Consider the following 19,156-nt stretch of genomic DNA (forward strand, 5'->3'; position numbering starts at 1 on the left):
AGCTGATGAATGGAAATTTTACACATTATCCTTTGTAGCAGCCTATGGTCACATTCAGGGTGGGTCACTCACTGTGGCTAGCACTTGCAGTCAACTCCTTCTGCTTCCATTTCAGTGTGTTATCACTGATTGCTGACTGGGAGATGGCCTAATTTGTCAATTTGCTAAACATATAGGCCTAATTATATGAATGAGCCTATCACAACACTGCTTTCAAACTCTGTCAGTTCCCTTCTCACAGTCATTTCACCCGGACACAGTTGCACTGACTTGAGAACATCATATTCTTCAAATTTATACCAATTACAAACACGTGACTTATTACACGGCACAATGCACCTTGCCCATGGGGGTGTTCGTTAACTTCTTTTCACGTTGTATACCTTTCAAGCTTATAGTAGCAATACCTATAATTCCTACCTTCAGGAATTGTAGGTATGCTGAATGGCTCAGTGGCTCCTGTTTTAGAGATGAAATGTAGTTGACCATAAAACTGGAGGATATATAAATACAACAGAAAAGTAAATTAATGATGTAAAATAGAAATGGAGAGATAAATAATGGTATCAAGCAAAACCAACAATTAGCAGACTAATTGTTGATGATGAAATAGAATGTAGAAATTGATGATGGTAGAACAAAATCATGAAATGGTCTTTTATGCAAGGAAAAATGGAATTTTAATCCATTGATATTTTCTAATCATATGTTCATGACTTTATTCTATCATCTTCAACTTCTGTAATTATCTAATATCAAGCTAGTAATTGTTTTTACTTTACACCATTTATCTACCTTTCCAATGTATTTGATATCACACAATTTTGCAAGGCAAACAAAACTATATTGCGTAGTTTTGTTTGCCTTGCGTATTTTAGTGTGTTTTTGGTGTGTTATAACTTATTATTTGATAAAACACGTTGCAAATAATTATGGGACCTGTACGAAGGAAAATGGCAGCCAGTAATGATGGTTCGCCATCTTTATAAAAGAACGGTAGTATAAAAGAAATGAGTCAGGGTACTAGCTGTGAAATGTACACTTTGCGGAGTGCGGTCGGAGTGTGGATAGATGATAATAAAGGATTGAATGTGTGTAGAAAATGTAGGGAGAATGAGGAATTGAAGTGTATTTCGGATCTTGAGTGTGGTATTTTTGTCAAACTTCAGAACGAAGAAAATAGCGATATGACAAGAAACGGCAAGGTTGTACATGAGAATTATGAGAGTGTGAATGTAGAAAGTGTGAATGATAGTATTAATGGTTTCTCAGAGAATAAAAAAGATGAGATAGATGCATTGAGTGAGATCGCGTTGTTGAATGGTGCGATAGAAAGGGCAAAACAGCAGCTAGAGTGCATGAACAAAAGTCGACTGAATGAACCAACCAATAATAAAAGGTATGACAGGAAAAACAGACGTATGAATGTGAACATGAACAAAATGAAGGAGAGAGTGCTGTATGGAGACTCGTTAGTACGAGGTGTGTTAGTAGACAATTTGACAAAATCGTACCAAACTCGTGCGACCATAAAGGATGTAACTGAGTCTATTAGAGAGCAAAAGGAAAGGGTGAAAGAAATGATTGTTGTGGCAGGTACGAATGATTTGAAAGGAGATAAAATGGAAATGATAGAAGACCTGAATGAATTGTTTGAGGTAGCAAAAGAAAAGAGTGAGAGAGTTAGAATGATTAGTCTTTTGCCACGGTATGACAGTGAAATGTTTAAAAGGAAGGCCATAATTGCGAATGACTTTATGCGTGGGTTATGTATGACGAGTGGTGTGGAATTTGTGGACGTGTGGAGTGAGTTTGATGGGCGAAAGGATCTATATAAGATGGATGGCTTGCATTTGAATGGTTACGGTGTAAGAAGACTTGAGAAAGTGTTGCTGAATGTAGTGGATGTGCAAATTCAGGGAAACTAGATTTATTGGGGGGGGGGGAGGAGTAGATATACAGTCCTTAGGGAGGCAGTTGAATGTAAGAATGAATATAATATGCTAGAGCAAATAAGGACAACAAACCAGAGTGGGATAGTTAATATAAGGCATCAAGGTAGGGTTGCGGCTAATGGGGGTCTTAAATTCATGTACACTAATACTAGGAGTATTAGGAACAAGAAGGAAGAGTTTTTGGCCATGGTTGGCACTTCCAGACTACAGGTTATTGGTATTAGTGAAACATGGCTGACCGTAGATGATATAGCTAGTGGGATTGAATGTGATGGGTATAGTGTGTTTAGGAATGACAGAGAGAATAAAATGGGGGGAGGAGCATTGTTGATGATAGCTGATGAGCTCCAGCCAAGGAGAATAGAAGTTGAATTGCAGGATAGAGAAAAGAGCACATTTGAGGCCATTTGGTGTGAGATTGTGGCTAGCAGAACTAAATATACAATTGGGTGCTGCTATAGACCAGGTGATGGAAAAGATGGTGGTGACAGTATGCACAAGCAAATAGAAGAAATGAGTGGAAGGAGGGTGATTATTATGGGATATTTCAACTATGGTCGCATTGATTGGAGTGAGGAGAGGACACACGGGAGGAAGGAATTGGATTTTATGCGGTTATTAAGGGATAACTATCTGCGACAGCATGTAATGGAAAATACTAGGGGTCAGAGAGTGCTTGACATAGTAATTACATCTGAGGATTTGGCTGTAACAAATATGACCACATTGCCACCAATCGGTGAGAGTGATCATAGGGTCTTGACTTGGGAGGTGGCTAAAGGTGTAGAATTTTCAATTAAGACAGGGTACATGTGGAATTATCAGGCTGGAAAATATGACAAGCTTAGGAGTTTGATTGGCTCAGTGCCATGGCATGTACAACTGCAAGGACTAGAAGTTGATAGTGCATGGGAGGTAGTTAAGAAGTGCTTGCATGAAGCAATGGCTGACTGTATACCTAGAGTCCGAATAATAAATCAAGTAGGGGTTAAATGGATGAATAACACCATTAAGCTTGAGCTGCAAAAAAAGAAACGACTATGGAGGGAATTTAAGGAGAAAGGTGACCGGCAGGCACATGAACGGTATAAAGCGCAGGCCAGAAGGGTGACGAGTGTGGTAAGAAAAGCAAAAAAGGATTATGAAAGATCATTGGCCATGCAGGCTAAAGAGAATCCTAAACAGTTTTTTAGATATGTAGTGAATTGCATAACCTCAATGTCAATACATCTGTGGGATTGGATGGTATACCAGCTCGTGTAGTACGAGAAGCAGCTAAAGAATTGTCAGTACCCTTGACCATTTTTTAATTTGAGTCTCGGGTCTGGGTTAGTCCCGAGCGGGTGGAAGGAGGGGAAAATAGTTCCACTGCATAAGGTGGTTCCAAGACTGCTGTTGTAAATTACCGACCGATTAGAATATCAGGAATCATTGTCAAGGTCTTAGAGAAATTAGTCAAGAAAAGAATACAGGATTGGATAGCTGAAAATGGGATATTGTATGGGGGACAACATGGTTTTGTGAAGGGTAGATCATGCCTCAGTAACTTGCTCACGTTTTATAACACAGTGACGGCTGAACTGGATAGGGGTAGTGGGTTTACAGTGATACTACTGGACCTTGCCAAGGCCTTTGATAGGATACCACATGGAACCCTAATCAGTAAACTGGAGCAGATGGGGATGGATATAGGTTTGGTGAGATGGATAGGAGGGTGGTTTATTCAGGAGTGGAGTCAAAAAGACGTCTTGTGACTAGTGGAGTGCCGCAGCGCTCTGTTCTTGGACCACTGCTTTTCAATTTGTTCATCAATGATATTGGAAAGGATTTGAGAGGAAGTGTTCACTTGTTTGCTGATGATGCAAAGTTGGGTAGAGCAATTGTGAGTGCACAGGATGTCAAAATTTTACAGGATGATTTGGATAGTTTGGAGGACTGGGCTAGGAAAAATGGATGTCAGTTTAATGTGGCAAAGTGTAAGGTTATGCACTTTGAGGTGAAAAGAATAGCAGCAGTATATCGCATTGGTGGAACCGTACTCCAGGAGATTGATGAGGCCAGGGATTTGGGAGTGCTGGTTGATAGGGAGTTGAAGTTTAGGGGGCGCATTGCAAAAGTGACTAAAACAGCTCACCAAATCACTTGGCTTCTGAAAAATACTTTAACATGCAGAGACAAACAAGTTGTTGTTCCTCTGTATTGAGCCTTGATAAGACCCCATCTGGACTTCTGTGCCCAGTTATGGGCACCAAGGTTTCTTCGTGATGGGGAGGAAGTGGAGAGGGTCCAGAGACGAGTGACCAAGATGATAGCAGGTCTGTGGAATGAATCTTATGAGAATAGGTTGAAGATTTGTGGGTTGCAGAAATTGGACGATAGGCGAAGGAGGGGTGATATGATTGAGACATTCAAATTACTGAAGGGTTTTTATAAGATTGATCCAGAAGATATTTTTGAAAATATGACTGGTGGTGGGAGGACTAGGGGCCATGCATGGAAGCTGGGCAAGAGCGTGGTTGACAAGGGTGTTAGAGCTAGGTTTTTTACTTGGAGAGTGGTGAATGAGTGGAATAAGTTTCCAGAGTCTGTTGTGGGTGCTACGGCCATGAATGAGTTCAAGGCAAGATATGATAGATACTGTGTGAATGTTGAATAGTTGTTCCAGACATGATGTTAGGGCCTCCCTCGATGAGTCTGTCGACTCCTTGGAGTTTCCCGGAACAATAATAATAATAAAATAATAATAATTTTATGTTCATTGTCAACTATGTTTCAACTTTAAACAGAAGGAACAAACTAGGCTATCCAGCATACCTACAATTCCTGAAAGTAGATCCCTTCCACCTACTAACCTCAAAAGATATATCTTATACCTTATAATCATTTGGTTGTGGCCAAAAAGATTATGTAGATGTGCTCTCTAAAACAAAGTGTACTATACAGGGTGTTCGGGATAAATTTGACAGTTTCGTAAGGAAAAAGAAAATCTTCTTTGTATCTATTAAATTTAATGAATTGACAAAAAAACATTACAAGCAGAGTTAATTACAATACTATCAACAAGATTTACTCAAAATAACCACCATTAGCATCGATCACAGCTTCAATTCTGCTTCGGAACCTCGAACAAGCTGATGCTACAGTCTCCCTGGGAAGGGCCGCAAAAACTGTTTTAATTTTATCCATTAACTGGGCTTTTGTATTACTGGAAGTGCGATTGGTGTCTTTTTCAACTGCCCCCCATACAAAATAATCCATGGGGTTAAGGTCTGGGGAGTTTGGAGGCCAAACATTTGGACTGGTGAAGTCGTAGAAATTTTCAGACAACCATTTTTGACTTTTCCCAGAGGTGTGGCAAGGAGCCGAATCCTGCTGCCATACATACGGCCTACCATTGGCTACCCTTGTTATCCAGGGCTTGACTACAGTTAGCAACTCCACGAACAAAGCCCGAATTCCAATGCCAGGGTTCTTCAACACCTGTTCCTGCAGATTTGCGAGGAATTCTGCTGTACGAACGCAATCAGATCGTCTGCTAGGTATCTTTCTTCTTGCTACATCCTCGTAGTCACCATTGCAAGTCTCTAGTTCAAGCCTGATTGTTTTTACCGTATTCAGGGAGCATTGGGCAGCAGTCGTAATATCCTTATTTTGATGGCGGGCACGAATCATCATGATACAAGTTATTCTCTTCCATGATTCAGGTGGGTTCCAGCTATCCATCCTTTCTGACATCTTGTATATGAATGAAGAAGGGTCCAAACTTTTAAATGAAGAGAAGTGTGTGTTAATACATGTAACTTACGGAAAAATATAATTAATTATAAATATGTCAAATTTATCCCGAACACCCTGTATACACTTATATCAAAAATTAACATTTATCTTTAAGTGTTTTATTTAGATATAAAACAAAAAATTGTTGGAACTGTTTTTGAGGGCAGGAAATAAAACATCAAAGAACAGTTTACCGAACTACTTTTAATTTTAAAAGAACTTTTAACGTAAAAAAAAAATGTAAAAAAAATTATAAAATCGCTAAAAATGAGGAAGAAAAATCCTTAGCTCACCCATGGTACTATAGGTTTACTAATAACCTTTCGTGGGTGGGAAACACAAAAAAATTGTTTTAAATTCAATGATTTTTTTTTCTAAATATGCACAGCAGTGGCAGCTTGTCCATAAGGGCTGCATCCCCTCCAGTATAAAATGGAAGTTCCTGTTTTATTATCGCCGTTCTTAAATTTTTATATATTTATCTAAAACATAATACTAGTATCAGTACTGACTAGTATACTCAACGCTGGAGCTGCATTCAATGCAGACTGTACCAAACCACACAATATATATATACAGAGATGGCTACCTAGTGGGGATAACGCGATTTACGTGTGGTAGCAGCCCAAGATACGCTGTTACCACACGAGCACAAACAACACAAATTAACGTTTTTCTTTTTACATTCAAATATATTTATCTGTATAACTTGACTTAATAAATAAATTATATATATACAGTATCTATTTTAGTTTTATTGCTATAGCCCCACCACTACAAATTCTTATGAGCCACTACTGATGCACAGTATTAATTAAATGTATCGACAATTATATACTCAATTAACATTCACCTTGTAATGCATTCATTTTCTTTTTTATGCCCTGTACGACCAACTACATCTGCGTCTTGATGAAAATCATGATGTGGACGACGGGAATATCTCTGACTTGGACGGCGGTCAAACTGGACGGTACGACGAGCTCTGTTCTGTGCAGTTTGAAATTCTGTTCTTCCACTTTAAAAAAAATATATATTTAAAATAAAAATATGCAGTATTATGAATTTACATACAAGCTGTTTAAAGTGCTTAAGTTATCTATAGCTATAATAGATCCTTATATATTATGCTTTAAGAATATTTTTGGTTTCATCCATATTTATGCTAGCATAAATAAACTCTAATTACTAAAAATGAATTATTATAGATACCAAAGCAACTGTCAAATTCAATAAAATAAAACAGACAAATTCAAAGTAGAAAAAAGGAGTCATGCAGGATTGCCCATTCTCACCAAATTTATTTATTATCTCAAAGAAATATGCAAATCCATAGCTAAAGAACCAGGTTTACAAATAAATGGCACAAATATCAACCATAATCAAATATGGAGATATTATTCTAGCAGAATCTAAAGAAAACTGGAAAAAGCAATAAAAATTTTAAATGAAGAATGCAAAACTTGTGTGAAAATCAAGTGAAAATCAAGCTAAGCAAAACTAAAACAATGAAAATAGGTAGAGATGAGGAAAAAATTTCAATAAACTTAGAAAATCACATACTTGAACAAGTAAAGCAATTTACATATCTTGGCAGTCTCGTTACTTACAACTTCGAAACAATGAAACAGTAAAATACAGACTTAAAGGATGGTCTAATATGATAAATTAAACAAAATATGGAAAAATAACAGCATTCCAAAAAGCCTCAAACTAAAACTCTATACCTATACCTAAAGCAATGTATGGAGCCAGACTTGGACACTCAATCAGCAAGAAATACAGAATATAAGAGCATTTGAAATGAAATGCTTAAGAAAAAAAAGTAAGACTCACTGGTCAGAACACAAAACAAAACGAGCAAGTCAAACACGAATTAAACTATAGAGCAATTATCATATCTATAATTCTTAAACAGCAATTAAGATGGTTTGGATACCTCCAGAGAATGTTCTTTCAAAGATTACCAAATATAGTCTTGAATGGAATCATTAGAGGAAGGCAAGAGGTAGACCAAAAAGACTTGGTCACAGTCTTTGAAGGAAAGGTCACAATTATCAAACTTCAGAAGATGAAAGAAATAGTCAGAACCAGATGGTAAAGACTCGCACATAGGGGACTCAACCTGTCATCTGATGGATGAGAAAGAAAAAGAAATAAAGTCTAAAAGTTTCTGTCTGTACTATCATCAGAATTAGCCACTGGATAATATATTAATAACTCCATAAACATTACTGTAGATATTTCATAATATATAATGCTTCACAGGATGTTCTTGAAGATGAAAATGTGCCATGTCCCACAGCATATATATCTGATAGACCTACCTATCTGTCCTACTGTACAATCTTTATGGGCTTCCTAACTTTTCTCGACAGACACAGATCAAGATAAAATTCCCCTAAGTTCTAAGTTATGGTGTCTCCACTGATGCTTACAACTTCATCTAGTAAAGAGTTCAGTTTTCTGAATTGTCTGTTAGTGGGCTTGTAATCCAATTTTTGGTACATTAATCAATCCCGTAATAAAAGAGCAACTTTTCTTTTATAACTGACAGAATCCATAACAACAGTAACATTTCCCTTGTTAGACTTAGAAATAATGAGATGACTGTTGCATCTTAAGGATTATAATTCTTTCATTTCAGCTAAAGTGATGTTTGTAGGTGAAAGCTTGGATTTCAGTAATATGGATGAAAGTTCCAAATGAAGTTTATTAGCATTCTCACTACATAGTGAATAAGTTCCATTAAGTAAGGTATCCCCTTTTAGGAACTATGGAGAAATCATCATCATCATCAAATTCCTGCCATGTACCCTCAAGGGGTGTACAGGATATGATAGTACTACATGAAAAAATTACATCATTATTAATTTCCTATCTACAATTTTCCTCCAAATCAGTCTATTACTTGTCAAGACTCCAACATTATCAGATCTTATATTTCTATCGTCTAAAGCACTTTGTACAGTATCAATCCACCTATATCTTGGTCTTCCTCTAGGTCGTTTTGCTGCCAACCTGGCAGAGAACACTTGTTTTGCTAATCTTTCCTCGCCCATTCTATTTAAGTGACCATACCACCTGAGATTAGCTCTGCTAACACATTCCTGGATGCTGACAATGTCAAGTTCTTTCCTAATATCCTCGTTTTTAATATGATATTGCCATTGATGCCATCTGTTCACGCCTATAATCTTTCTCAGGACTCTCATATCTGTGGTCTCTAGTCATTGGTCAAGTGTTTTACTTCTGACCCAGCTCTCAGATCCATAAGTTAAAACTGGCTTGAACACTGTCTTCTACACAGCTAATTTAGTGTTCCGACTAATTTCTCTCTTATTCCATATGAATTTATTCAATTGACTTCCCACCATACCAGCTTTGCTTATTCTGTTGTTTATTTCTATATTTAATTTACCATCTTCAGTAAAAATCGTGCCTAAATAGCTGAAATGTTTTACTTGTTCCACAGGTTCTCCATTCACAACACAGTTGACATTTTCAATGATTCTGCCTTTTTCATTGTCTTTGTCTTTTTATTGCTGACCTTCATACCATATCTATTACAACAGCTATTCAATTTAGTCAGAGAATCTTGCAGACTTGTAGCAGATTTATTTAGAAGTATAACATCATCTGCATAAAGCAAAGAGCTGACATTAACATTTCCAATTTTGACATCATGTTTAATACCACTTTCCTTCATAATGTGATCCATATAGATAATGAATAACAGAGGGGATAATGTACATCCTTGTCTCACACCAGATTTAACATTAAACCATCTTCCTGTACTTCCTTCAATTCTAACTGCTGACTTACAACTCAAATAAAGACTAAGTATTGCTTGATATAATGCCCCATTGACACCATATAACTGCAGTGTATTGAATAGCTTCTCTCTTGGCACCTTGTCATATGCCTTTTCCAGATCGACAAAACTTAAATACAGATCTTTGTTATATTCCCATGCTTTCTCGACTATTTGTCGTAAAGTGAAGATCTGATCCTGACAGCCTCTATTTGGCCTGAATCCAGCTTGTTCTTCACCAAGCTTTTCTTCCACAATTCTTCTCAACCGTTTCTCAAGTATACTTGCATAGATCTTGCCAGGAACACTTAGTAGGGAAATACCTCTGTAATTCTCACATGCAGTTTTATTTCCCTTTTTATATATGGGTACTATGAGAGCTCTACTCCAGTCATCGGGAATTCGTCCCTCTGTCCAGGCTTTCTGAACTATGCAGTGCAGCCACTGTAAGACTCTTATACCACCATACTTGAGCATTTCTGGTCGAATATCATCTACTCCTGCTGCCTTCCACATTTCAAGCCTTTGATGGCTTTTTCTACTTCTAGTATGGATATGTATTTCTGACTGCATGCCTGGTCAGTGTTTTTTGGAGAAATCATGTCCTTTTAAAATTTGTCATAAAGATTTTCACTTTACAACAGATAGTTGAGAAGTCATGGGAATATAACAAAGATCTGTATTTAGGTTTTGTAGATCTGGAAAAAGCATATGACAAGGTGCCAAGAGAGAAGGTATTCAAAATGCTACAGTGGGGCATTATATCATTATAATGTCAGTGGGGAATTATATCAAGCAATACTTAGTCTTTATTTGAGTTGGAAGTCAGTAGTTAGAATTGAAGGAAGTACAGGAAGATGGTTTAATGTTAAATCTGGTGTCAGACAAGGATGTACATTATCCCCTCTGTTATTCATTATTTATATGGATCATATTATGAAGTAAAGTGGTATTAAAGCTGATATCAAAATTGGAGATGTTAATGTCAGCTCTTTACTAAAGTAAAGAGCTGACATTAATCATGATGATGATGTTATACTTCTAAATAAATCTGCTACAAGTCTGCAAGATTCTCTGACTAAAGTGAATAACTGTTGTAATAGATATGGTATGAAGTTCAGCATTAGAAAAACAAAAACAAAGAAAATAGGCAAAAACATTGAAATATCAACTGAATTGTGAATGGAGAACCTATAGAACAAGTAAAACATTTCAGTTACTTAGGCATGATTTTTAGTGAAGATGGTAAATTAAATATGGAAATAAACAACAGAATCAACAAAGCTGGTATGGTAGGAAGTCAACTGAATAAATTTATATGGAATAACACAGAAATTAGTCAAAACACTAAATTAGTTGTATACAAGACAGTATTCAAGCCAATTTTAACTTATGGATCTGAGAGCTGGGTCAGAAGTAAAACACTTGACCAAAGACTAGAGACTGCAGATATGAGAATCCTGAGAAAGTTTAGGGGCATGAACAAATGGCATCAGTGGCAATATCATACTAAAAACGAGGATATTAGGAAAGAACTTGATACTGTCCGCATCTAAGAATGTGTTAGCAGATTTAATCTCAGGTGGTATGGAAAGATTAGCAAACGAAGTGTTCTCTGCCAGGTTGGCAGGAAAATACCCTGAGGAAGACCAAGATATAGGTGGAACGATACAGTAAAAGGTGCCTTAGAAGATAGAAATATTATATCTGAGAATTTTGGAGTTTGACAGGTAATAGACTGATTTGGAGGAAAATTGTAGATAGGAAGTTAGTAATGATGTAATTTTTCATGTAGTACTATCATATCCTGTACATCCCTTGAGGATATATATCAGGAATTTGATGATGATGATGATAAATTTTGGTGGTAAATTTGGAACATGGTGTACATGGAAATAGTGTAGTATGCCATTAAAAAATAACTTCGTAAAATGTTTTAAATCAGTAACTAAATTTTTTTCATCCTAGTTAGTGATTTTTTAAAATAGTTAGACATAAAAAAAATGTGTAGATAGATGGTTTGTACACCCTTAAGATGTATTATGTATAGGTGCACTAACTGCATTTAGGTATAAAAAAAAAAATGATGCACTAATTGAAAATGCAGTAATAAGAGATTCATTAATCGAGGAATTGCTGTATTTCTCTTTTGCGGTAGGAATAGAAGTATGTTTAATTGCTATTTCTATTAAACATGGCTTTTGACTTATTACTATTATTGCATGGGAACTTCCATGGAGTACGAAGACTCATAATGGGGGATATGCACTATCCACATATCTATCCCACCTCTTTCTAAATACAGTCATCAATGACAACCTATTCCACTCATTCACCACTATCCAATTGAAAAATCTAGTCCACCCACCCTTCCTAACAACACTCAATTTCAAAGAGATGATCCCTTGTTCTTCCCTTCCCTCTCTGGTCAAGTGTGGAACTATTTATTCTATATCAATCCCATAAAACTCTTTTAGTAACTTAAATGTTTCTATCACAATAAAATGTTTTCTGCCTATCAACCGATTTAAACAAATATATGGATTTAAAAAAAATTTTTTTTTTAATCAATGAAGTTATAATGACGACATGCTTGCATGTCGTCTGCAAGCACTATTTTTTCTTTTGTACGGCTTGTTTAACATTTGAAAAGCAGTCATTTAAGAGAATTTTTTTTTATGCAATAGAATGTCAAAACTCTCAAACCAACTTTGTGAAACTCCTTCTGCTATTTCATTTGCTTAAGGGAGCATTAAATTTCCTATTTTCCTCTGCAAAGAAGCAGTATTTGTTGTAAAGTAACTATCTAGAAGCATCCATAGTTAAATCAACATACATAATAATGCCATATGGCTGTACAGACAGGAGGAAGATCTCATTTACACCCTATGTCCAAAAAGAAACCGAACTTTTGATAGAAAAAAAAACACAGGCCAATTATAATTATTCAAATCATTTATTTCAATCAACATACTCTCCCTCAGCTTTGATACAGCATTTGGCACGGTCAATTAATTCGTTAAATGAGTTTTTTTTATATCGGTTTTTGGGATACTGTTAAGGGTCGTGGTTACTGCCACTTGAACGTTTTCAATGGTGTCACATCACTTTCCTTTCATCAGCAAATGAAGTCGGGGGAAGAGAAAGAGGTCACAGGGTGCTAAATCAGGTGAACACGTAAACTTGATTTTTGCTCAAAAACTGTCTCACAATGTTCGAACGATGAGATGGTGCATTATCGTACAAAAGTGACCAGCTGCCTGCATCACGATATTCTTGCCATATGCGACGAATTCTTGCTATCAATCGCTTCAAAACTTCGAGATAAAACTCACCACTGACCGTTTGGCCAGGCAGAATGAATTCTTTGTGGATAATGCCCTTGGAATCATAGAAACAAATCAGCATTGTCTTTACTTTTTTTCAGATGCTCCTCTTGTGGTGGTTTCACTCAGCACCTTGGCACTTTGTTTTGGACTCATACTCAAAACACCACGTTTCATCACCAGTAACGATCGTTCAATGAAGTTTGAGTCCTTATGAGAAGTTTTAATGAGGTCCTTGTAGTGTTCAATTCAATACAGTTTTTGGTCGCTGGTCAACTTGTGGGGAACAAATCGCGAATTCAATTTACAAAGGCCCAAACTCTTGGTCAAAATGTTGTGCACAGTTGATTTTGGAATCCCCAATTCATCTTCAATCAATCTCATGGATGATTTTGGGTTTTCTTTGATGAAATCACACACTTTTTGGATTTGCTCAGTCCAGTTTTTGGACGGCCTGGCTTTTTGTAGTCCTCAAGAGTCTCACAACCACTTTGAAATCGCTTAAACCACTCGTAAACTTGAGTATGGGATAAGCATTCATCACCGTATACTTTCTGAAGCATTTGATGCGCTTTGGCTCACACCTGATTTAACCATCAAACCATCTTCCTGTACCTCCTTTAATTCTAAATGCTGATTCACAGCTTGAACAGAGCTATGTATTGCTCAATATAATGTCCCATTTACACCATAACTGTAGCATTTTGAATAGCTTTCCTCTTGGCATTGTCATATACCTTTTCCATATCTAAGAACTTAAATACAGATCTTTGTTATATTCACGATTTCTCAGCAATTTGCTTTTAAGTGAAAATCTGATAATGACAAACTATATTTGGCCTGAATCCAGCTTGTTCTTCACCCTTCCAAAATCCTTCAATTTTCACTGCTCCTACATTATATATCTGAAGTTTGGCAGCTCCCCAACAACAAAAAAACTTTCAACCAAACAAAATACCTTAACGGCATTAACACAGCCTACATAATATACACCATGAACTTTTGTTCTTTTATTCTGATGACGGCTACCCCAAAATGGCCTTACTTCACCCCATAAATTGATCATCTTCAATCAAATATGTCTTATTTTTTACTTTCAAAGCCTTTACATTCCTTTCTTATCCCTTACAGTTTTGTACATTGTCGTTTTTAATCCTTTAATATTTTTCATTTTAAAATTTTACAAGTTTTATATTGTATTTACTAAATCATATCACATCCATTACTGATTTAATTCTCATCTTTTTATGTTTTTAACTCCTTTATTGATATATGTTTTAAATTTCAACTCAATGGAGCTCCATTTTACTATTTTACTTATCACTAATATCATACTCATTCATCACCATCTGCAATCTCTATATTTCAAGAATAATTATTGCCAAAAGCACCACAAAAGTAGACAAATATATGATTTTCATTAAATTTTTATTTTATTTTTAATTAAAAAACAGTTGTGGTCAAAAGACATGTTCTGATCTGGGGTGCTCCATAACATAAAAGCTTTACATATCCTTTATATATAAAAAATCTTCTTGGCCGTTTCTCAAGTATACTTGCATAAATCTTACCAGGAACACTCAATAGGGAAATACCTCTGTAATTCTCACATTGTTTTAGTTCCCATTTTATAGATGGTACTATCCGAGCGCTACTCCAATCATCCAGAATTCGACCATCTGTCCAGGCTTTCTGAATTATGCAGTGCAGCAGCTGTGTAACTTTTATACCTCCATACTTCGACATTTCTGGTCAAATATCATCTACTCCAGCTGCATTTCCACATTTCAGGTTTTTGATGGCTTTTTCTACTTCAAACATTTGATATGTATTCTTGATTACATGCCTGTTAAGTGTTTCTACCACAGTGCTGTCACTTGTATCCTTTAACAATCTTTTGAAATAATTACTCTATACATCAAGGATATCTTTTTCTCCAGTTTTCATGTCACCTTTATCATCTCTAATTCCTTCTAAAGTACTCTTTCCTCCATTTTTAAGCTTTTTCAATAGCCTCCAGAATATTTTGCCACCTTTCTGATATTTCCTATATTCTTACCAAAGTCTTCCCATGACTTTTGTTTAGCAAGTTTTACACATTGCCTCACTTTCTTACATTTGTCTGTATTCTCTAAGAGCACAAGCTGACTTATTTGCCAGGAATTTTCAATATGCTTTCTTCTTTTCCTTCACTGCCTCTTTCCTGAGCCCACCATTGAGTTCCGATTTTTATATCCTTGCAAAAAACTTTACCACATGCCTCTGGCTGAATCAATCAATGCTTTATTCAGGGTTTGCCAACGAATCTCCAAGGTTCGGTTTCTGTTTTCAAACTCTTTCATTTTTTCTTGAATAATGTTTGTGTATTTCAGTCTACAATGATTCATTTATTACTTTGATTCATTTTAAAACTTTCTTACCCACTCTTCTTTTCAATAGGAAATTCAATTTTTTCCTGCTCAAGAATAAATGGTGATCACTTCAGATTTCAAATCCTCTGTATACTCTTGTGTCCTGAATCAATTGGAAAACATTGCTATCAACAATAGCATAGTCAATGAGACTTATTTCTTGCTTCTTCTCTCCATGTGAATTTATGCACATTATTATATTGGAACATGGTGTTAGTAATAACTAGTCCATATCCTGAGCAGAAATCAACAGGTGCTTATTAACTTTGCTTTTTTTCCCCAAAATCCCCCAAAACATTTCTGTATGCCTGATAATCATTTACTTTACTGTTTAAATCTCCAACAAGGATCAACTTTTCCTCTTTTTTTTTTTTTTTTTTGTGTCAGTTGCTTTCTCTAATGCCTGAAAAATTTCTCCAATTTTTCCTTGGTAGAACATTCTGTGGTTACCATAGGCACAAATAAGTCTCATTGTTCAGTTCTCCATTCTGATATTTGTCCCCATCACTCTACTTGATACTGCTTGCCATTCAAGATTATTCTCGTATTTAGTGTTGAATACTATAGCTTCTCCTTTTCCCTGACTGTTATTGCCTGAATATAACATTTTGTATTTCTTGCTCAAAAAGATCTCGCCTGTACAAACAGGCGAGATCTTTTTAAGTAGTGTTTCAGTCGTTGCTATTATGTCAATATGGCACTCATCCAATTCTTCCAATTAGTTCCATTTCTTTCCCATTGATGCATCTTATGTTGATAATACTAATCTTGAAACCAATTGATGTTGAGATGGGATGTGTTACAGGATTTGTTCCTGTAGTTGACTTTTTGCTGTTTGCCCTGGTTCCCTGACAAGAACAAAAGCAGCCTTGTTTAACTGGGCACCATCCCACCTGGGATGATATTCTGTCACATTGAACCATCATTTTTCACTATGCTTTAAGCCAATAAGAATACAGTTTGGTTGGCTAAATCCTAAATTTAGCCAACCAAATTAGGTCAGAAGCCCTGGTTGGTTCTCTGTATTCCTTAAAATACTAAGTAGAGTTCTCCTCCCAGTTATACAGCATTGACCTTTAATCAATTAAATATATTTGCAAAAATGTACGATTTTCACTGAAAAGGTAACAATTGTGATGGGTTACAAAAGATGTTACATGAATGCATGGACTGCAGTTTGATATTTTTCAGAAATTCTTCTTGAAACTGATGCGTCACAAAGCATTCAAGGAGCTAATGGTTCTGGTACTTCTTTCAATTCTGGTGGAACATCCTACCTAAGCAATGCATCTCAAGACTTTCTGAAATATGCAAGTTAGCTTGGCAATACAGACAGATTCAAGATATGTTTTCAACATTTTCCAGAGTAAAAAAGTATAAAGTATTTGACAGAACAAAACTGAAATAGAAGGTCAGAATCAGAAAAAGATTTTTAAGGCATACTCATAACACTTCATTCTTTTAAAGTAGGATGGAAGACATTTATTGTAAAGAAAGATTGCCAATTGCTTTCTAATCTAAATAAACTTGAACATAATACTTTCCCATGTTCATTTTAAAAGTAAAACATTGAACTAATTCATCTTGAAATAGAGGGTGGCCCATAAGTCATGAAGGAGTTTAAATATTTAGTAACTTTCTTTGTTAATTTTTTTTTTTTTTGTTATATTGAAATAAAGAATTTGGATTTTTTTTTATTTTTATTAGTTATGAAAAACCAAATCATGTAAATACCTTCCAATTTAGGCTTCACAACAAAGATGGGTCCTTTCTACGGCATTTTATGATATATTAAATTTTTTTTTTGGTCCCCACCCATGTGAAAAAACTTATTCGTAAACATACAGTACATTTGTACCGTTGGTAGGCTAAGAAATATTTTCCCCCATTTTTTATCAATTTCATATATTTTTTTTGTAACTTTACTTTTACATAGTCTGGAAACCCTACTCTAGAGACCAATCATGGAACTTTTTCAAGCTACTTTAGGTCTCCAAGTAAGCGAGGAGGTAGTTTCACACCAAGTGATGAAATTCATCTCTCACCTAAAGACAATTAAAATATCCATGCCCACAGCTGAATTCGAATCCAGGACCTGTTAGTTGGAGAGTCGGTATGCTAACCACTTGGCCAACCTGGCTGGCAAATATCTAATTTCTGCATGAATGTTCTCCTTCAGCTGGTGGATTGTCTGGGGCTTATTCACATAGACCTTTTCCTTCAGGTAACCACATAGAAAGAAATTGGGAGCCACCAGATCTGGAGAATAAGATGGCCAATTAATTGTAGGTGTCATGAAATTATTGGCTCTTTGTGTTAGAATAATGGAATGCTGATTTTCAAAATGAAACTGCACAATTTTGGTTCATTGTTGGGGTGTGAACTTTTCCATGATTAATTTCCCAACTGTTCCTTAGAATACCTGAAAAAAATAAAATGAAAAAATTAATAATCAAAAAAGTTATTCACATTTTAAACCACTTTGTGACTTATGGGCCAATATCTATATATGCTTTGACATGGTAAGATGTTGTTGGAAGCAAAATATTCTGTTCACACTTCTCAAATTAGAATCCTATACATTATTTTTCACTTTAGAAAAATAATGCATGGAATGAAGAAATATGAACATTTGTTATTTGCTTGTCTGTGTCAATCCTATCTACAAAAAAGTTGGTAACAATGCACATAGTGCTGTGGGTTAGGTAAGGATTAGATAATCCAGGATCCCTTCTCTAAAAATAAAACTTTTTTCAAACTGCTTTGAAATAACCACTGTCATAGTATATATCAAAAAATATTGTTCCTCCCTCATTAATCTGAAATTAATTCTTATTTAATCTACACAAGTATATATTAATTTCTAACTAGCATAAGAAAATTCTTTTTACAAAACACAAGTGCATAGAAAATAATCTAATAGAAAAAACTATTAATGATTTATTATAAGAATACCTATATCGAAAACGAGAGCCCATTCGAAAGAAGTTCTGACGAGAAGAATTTAACTTGGATGGAGCCTTGAGACGGAAAAATGCATGATGTTCAACTGCACACTTCCAAAGGTGCTTACAAGCTTTTGGATTGTAAAGGCGGAAAACAAATGTATGCTCTTGTTCTCTTCCCTGAAAGAATTATTAGCACATAGTAAAGAAAATTTAACAACAGAAAATTCATAAGGAGCAAAATCAGAAAACTAAATGTTTTTTAAGCATTATGGTATCAGTAATTAATCAACATCAGTGACTTATTGGATAAAATCATGGCAACACTAAGATATTTAGGAATAGAATTTGCTTGTGTTGCCTACATTAAAAAACTTGTGCTAGCAGCACCGGATGTTCATGTTTTGTTTACACTCTGTAGTTCTCATGCAAATGCATTAGTGATTGTACTGAGTGATAATTCATGTTAAAAAAAATTGGCAAATGGGAAACTTGTCCAACTTCAAAAGAGGAAAAATCGTTGATGCATGTTTTGCTGGAGCATCAGTGACAAAAACTGCCACATTATTAGGTGTATCGAGATCAACAGTTTCAAAGGTTAGGTCGGCATACAAAGATTATGGCATGACAACATCATCTAAGAGAAACAATATACTAAAATCAAAAATGACAGAAAGAGATTGAACACCGAGAAGGATCGTTTCAAAAAATCACAAAACAATCCTTCTCAATGTTCGATGATCTCTTTCTGTCATTTTTTATTACTGCAGCACAAAAACTGCAGTGACAAAAACTGCCACATTATTAGGTGTATCGAGATCAACAGTTTCAAAGGTTAGGTCGGCATACAAAGATCATGGCATGACAACATCATCTAAGAGAAACAATATACTAAAATCAAAAATGACAGAAAGAGATTGAACACCGA

The 19,156-nt window shown here is 35.6% G+C and overlaps 1 protein-coding gene across 2 annotated transcripts in view; it reads right to left on the minus strand.

Annotated features, from left to right (window-relative positions):
• yrt (erythrocyte membrane protein band 4.1-like yurt) overlaps window positions 1-19,156 on the minus strand; it is a 226,205-nt gene that overhangs the window by 58,961 nt on the left and 148,088 nt on the right. For both annotated transcript variants that reach the window (XM_090402474.1, XM_090402473.1), the window contains exons 9-10: window positions 18,239-18,408; window positions 6,586-6,750 (exon numbers count right to left, since the gene is read on the minus strand). In XM_090402474.1, the coding sequence (XP_090258600.1) occupies window positions 6,586-6,750; window positions 18,239-18,408 (335 nt within the window). The remainder of the gene's footprint in view (window positions 1-6,585; window positions 6,751-18,238; window positions 18,409-19,156) is intronic.

Source organism: Typopeltis vanoorti, chromosome 13 (genome assembly GCF_054136105.1).
Source record: "Typopeltis vanoorti isolate ZY-2024b chromosome 13, IOZ_Tvanoo_1.0, whole genome shotgun sequence".
Lineage (NCBI taxonomy): Eukaryota > Metazoa > Arthropoda > Arachnida > Uropygi > Thelyphonidae > Typopeltis > Typopeltis vanoorti.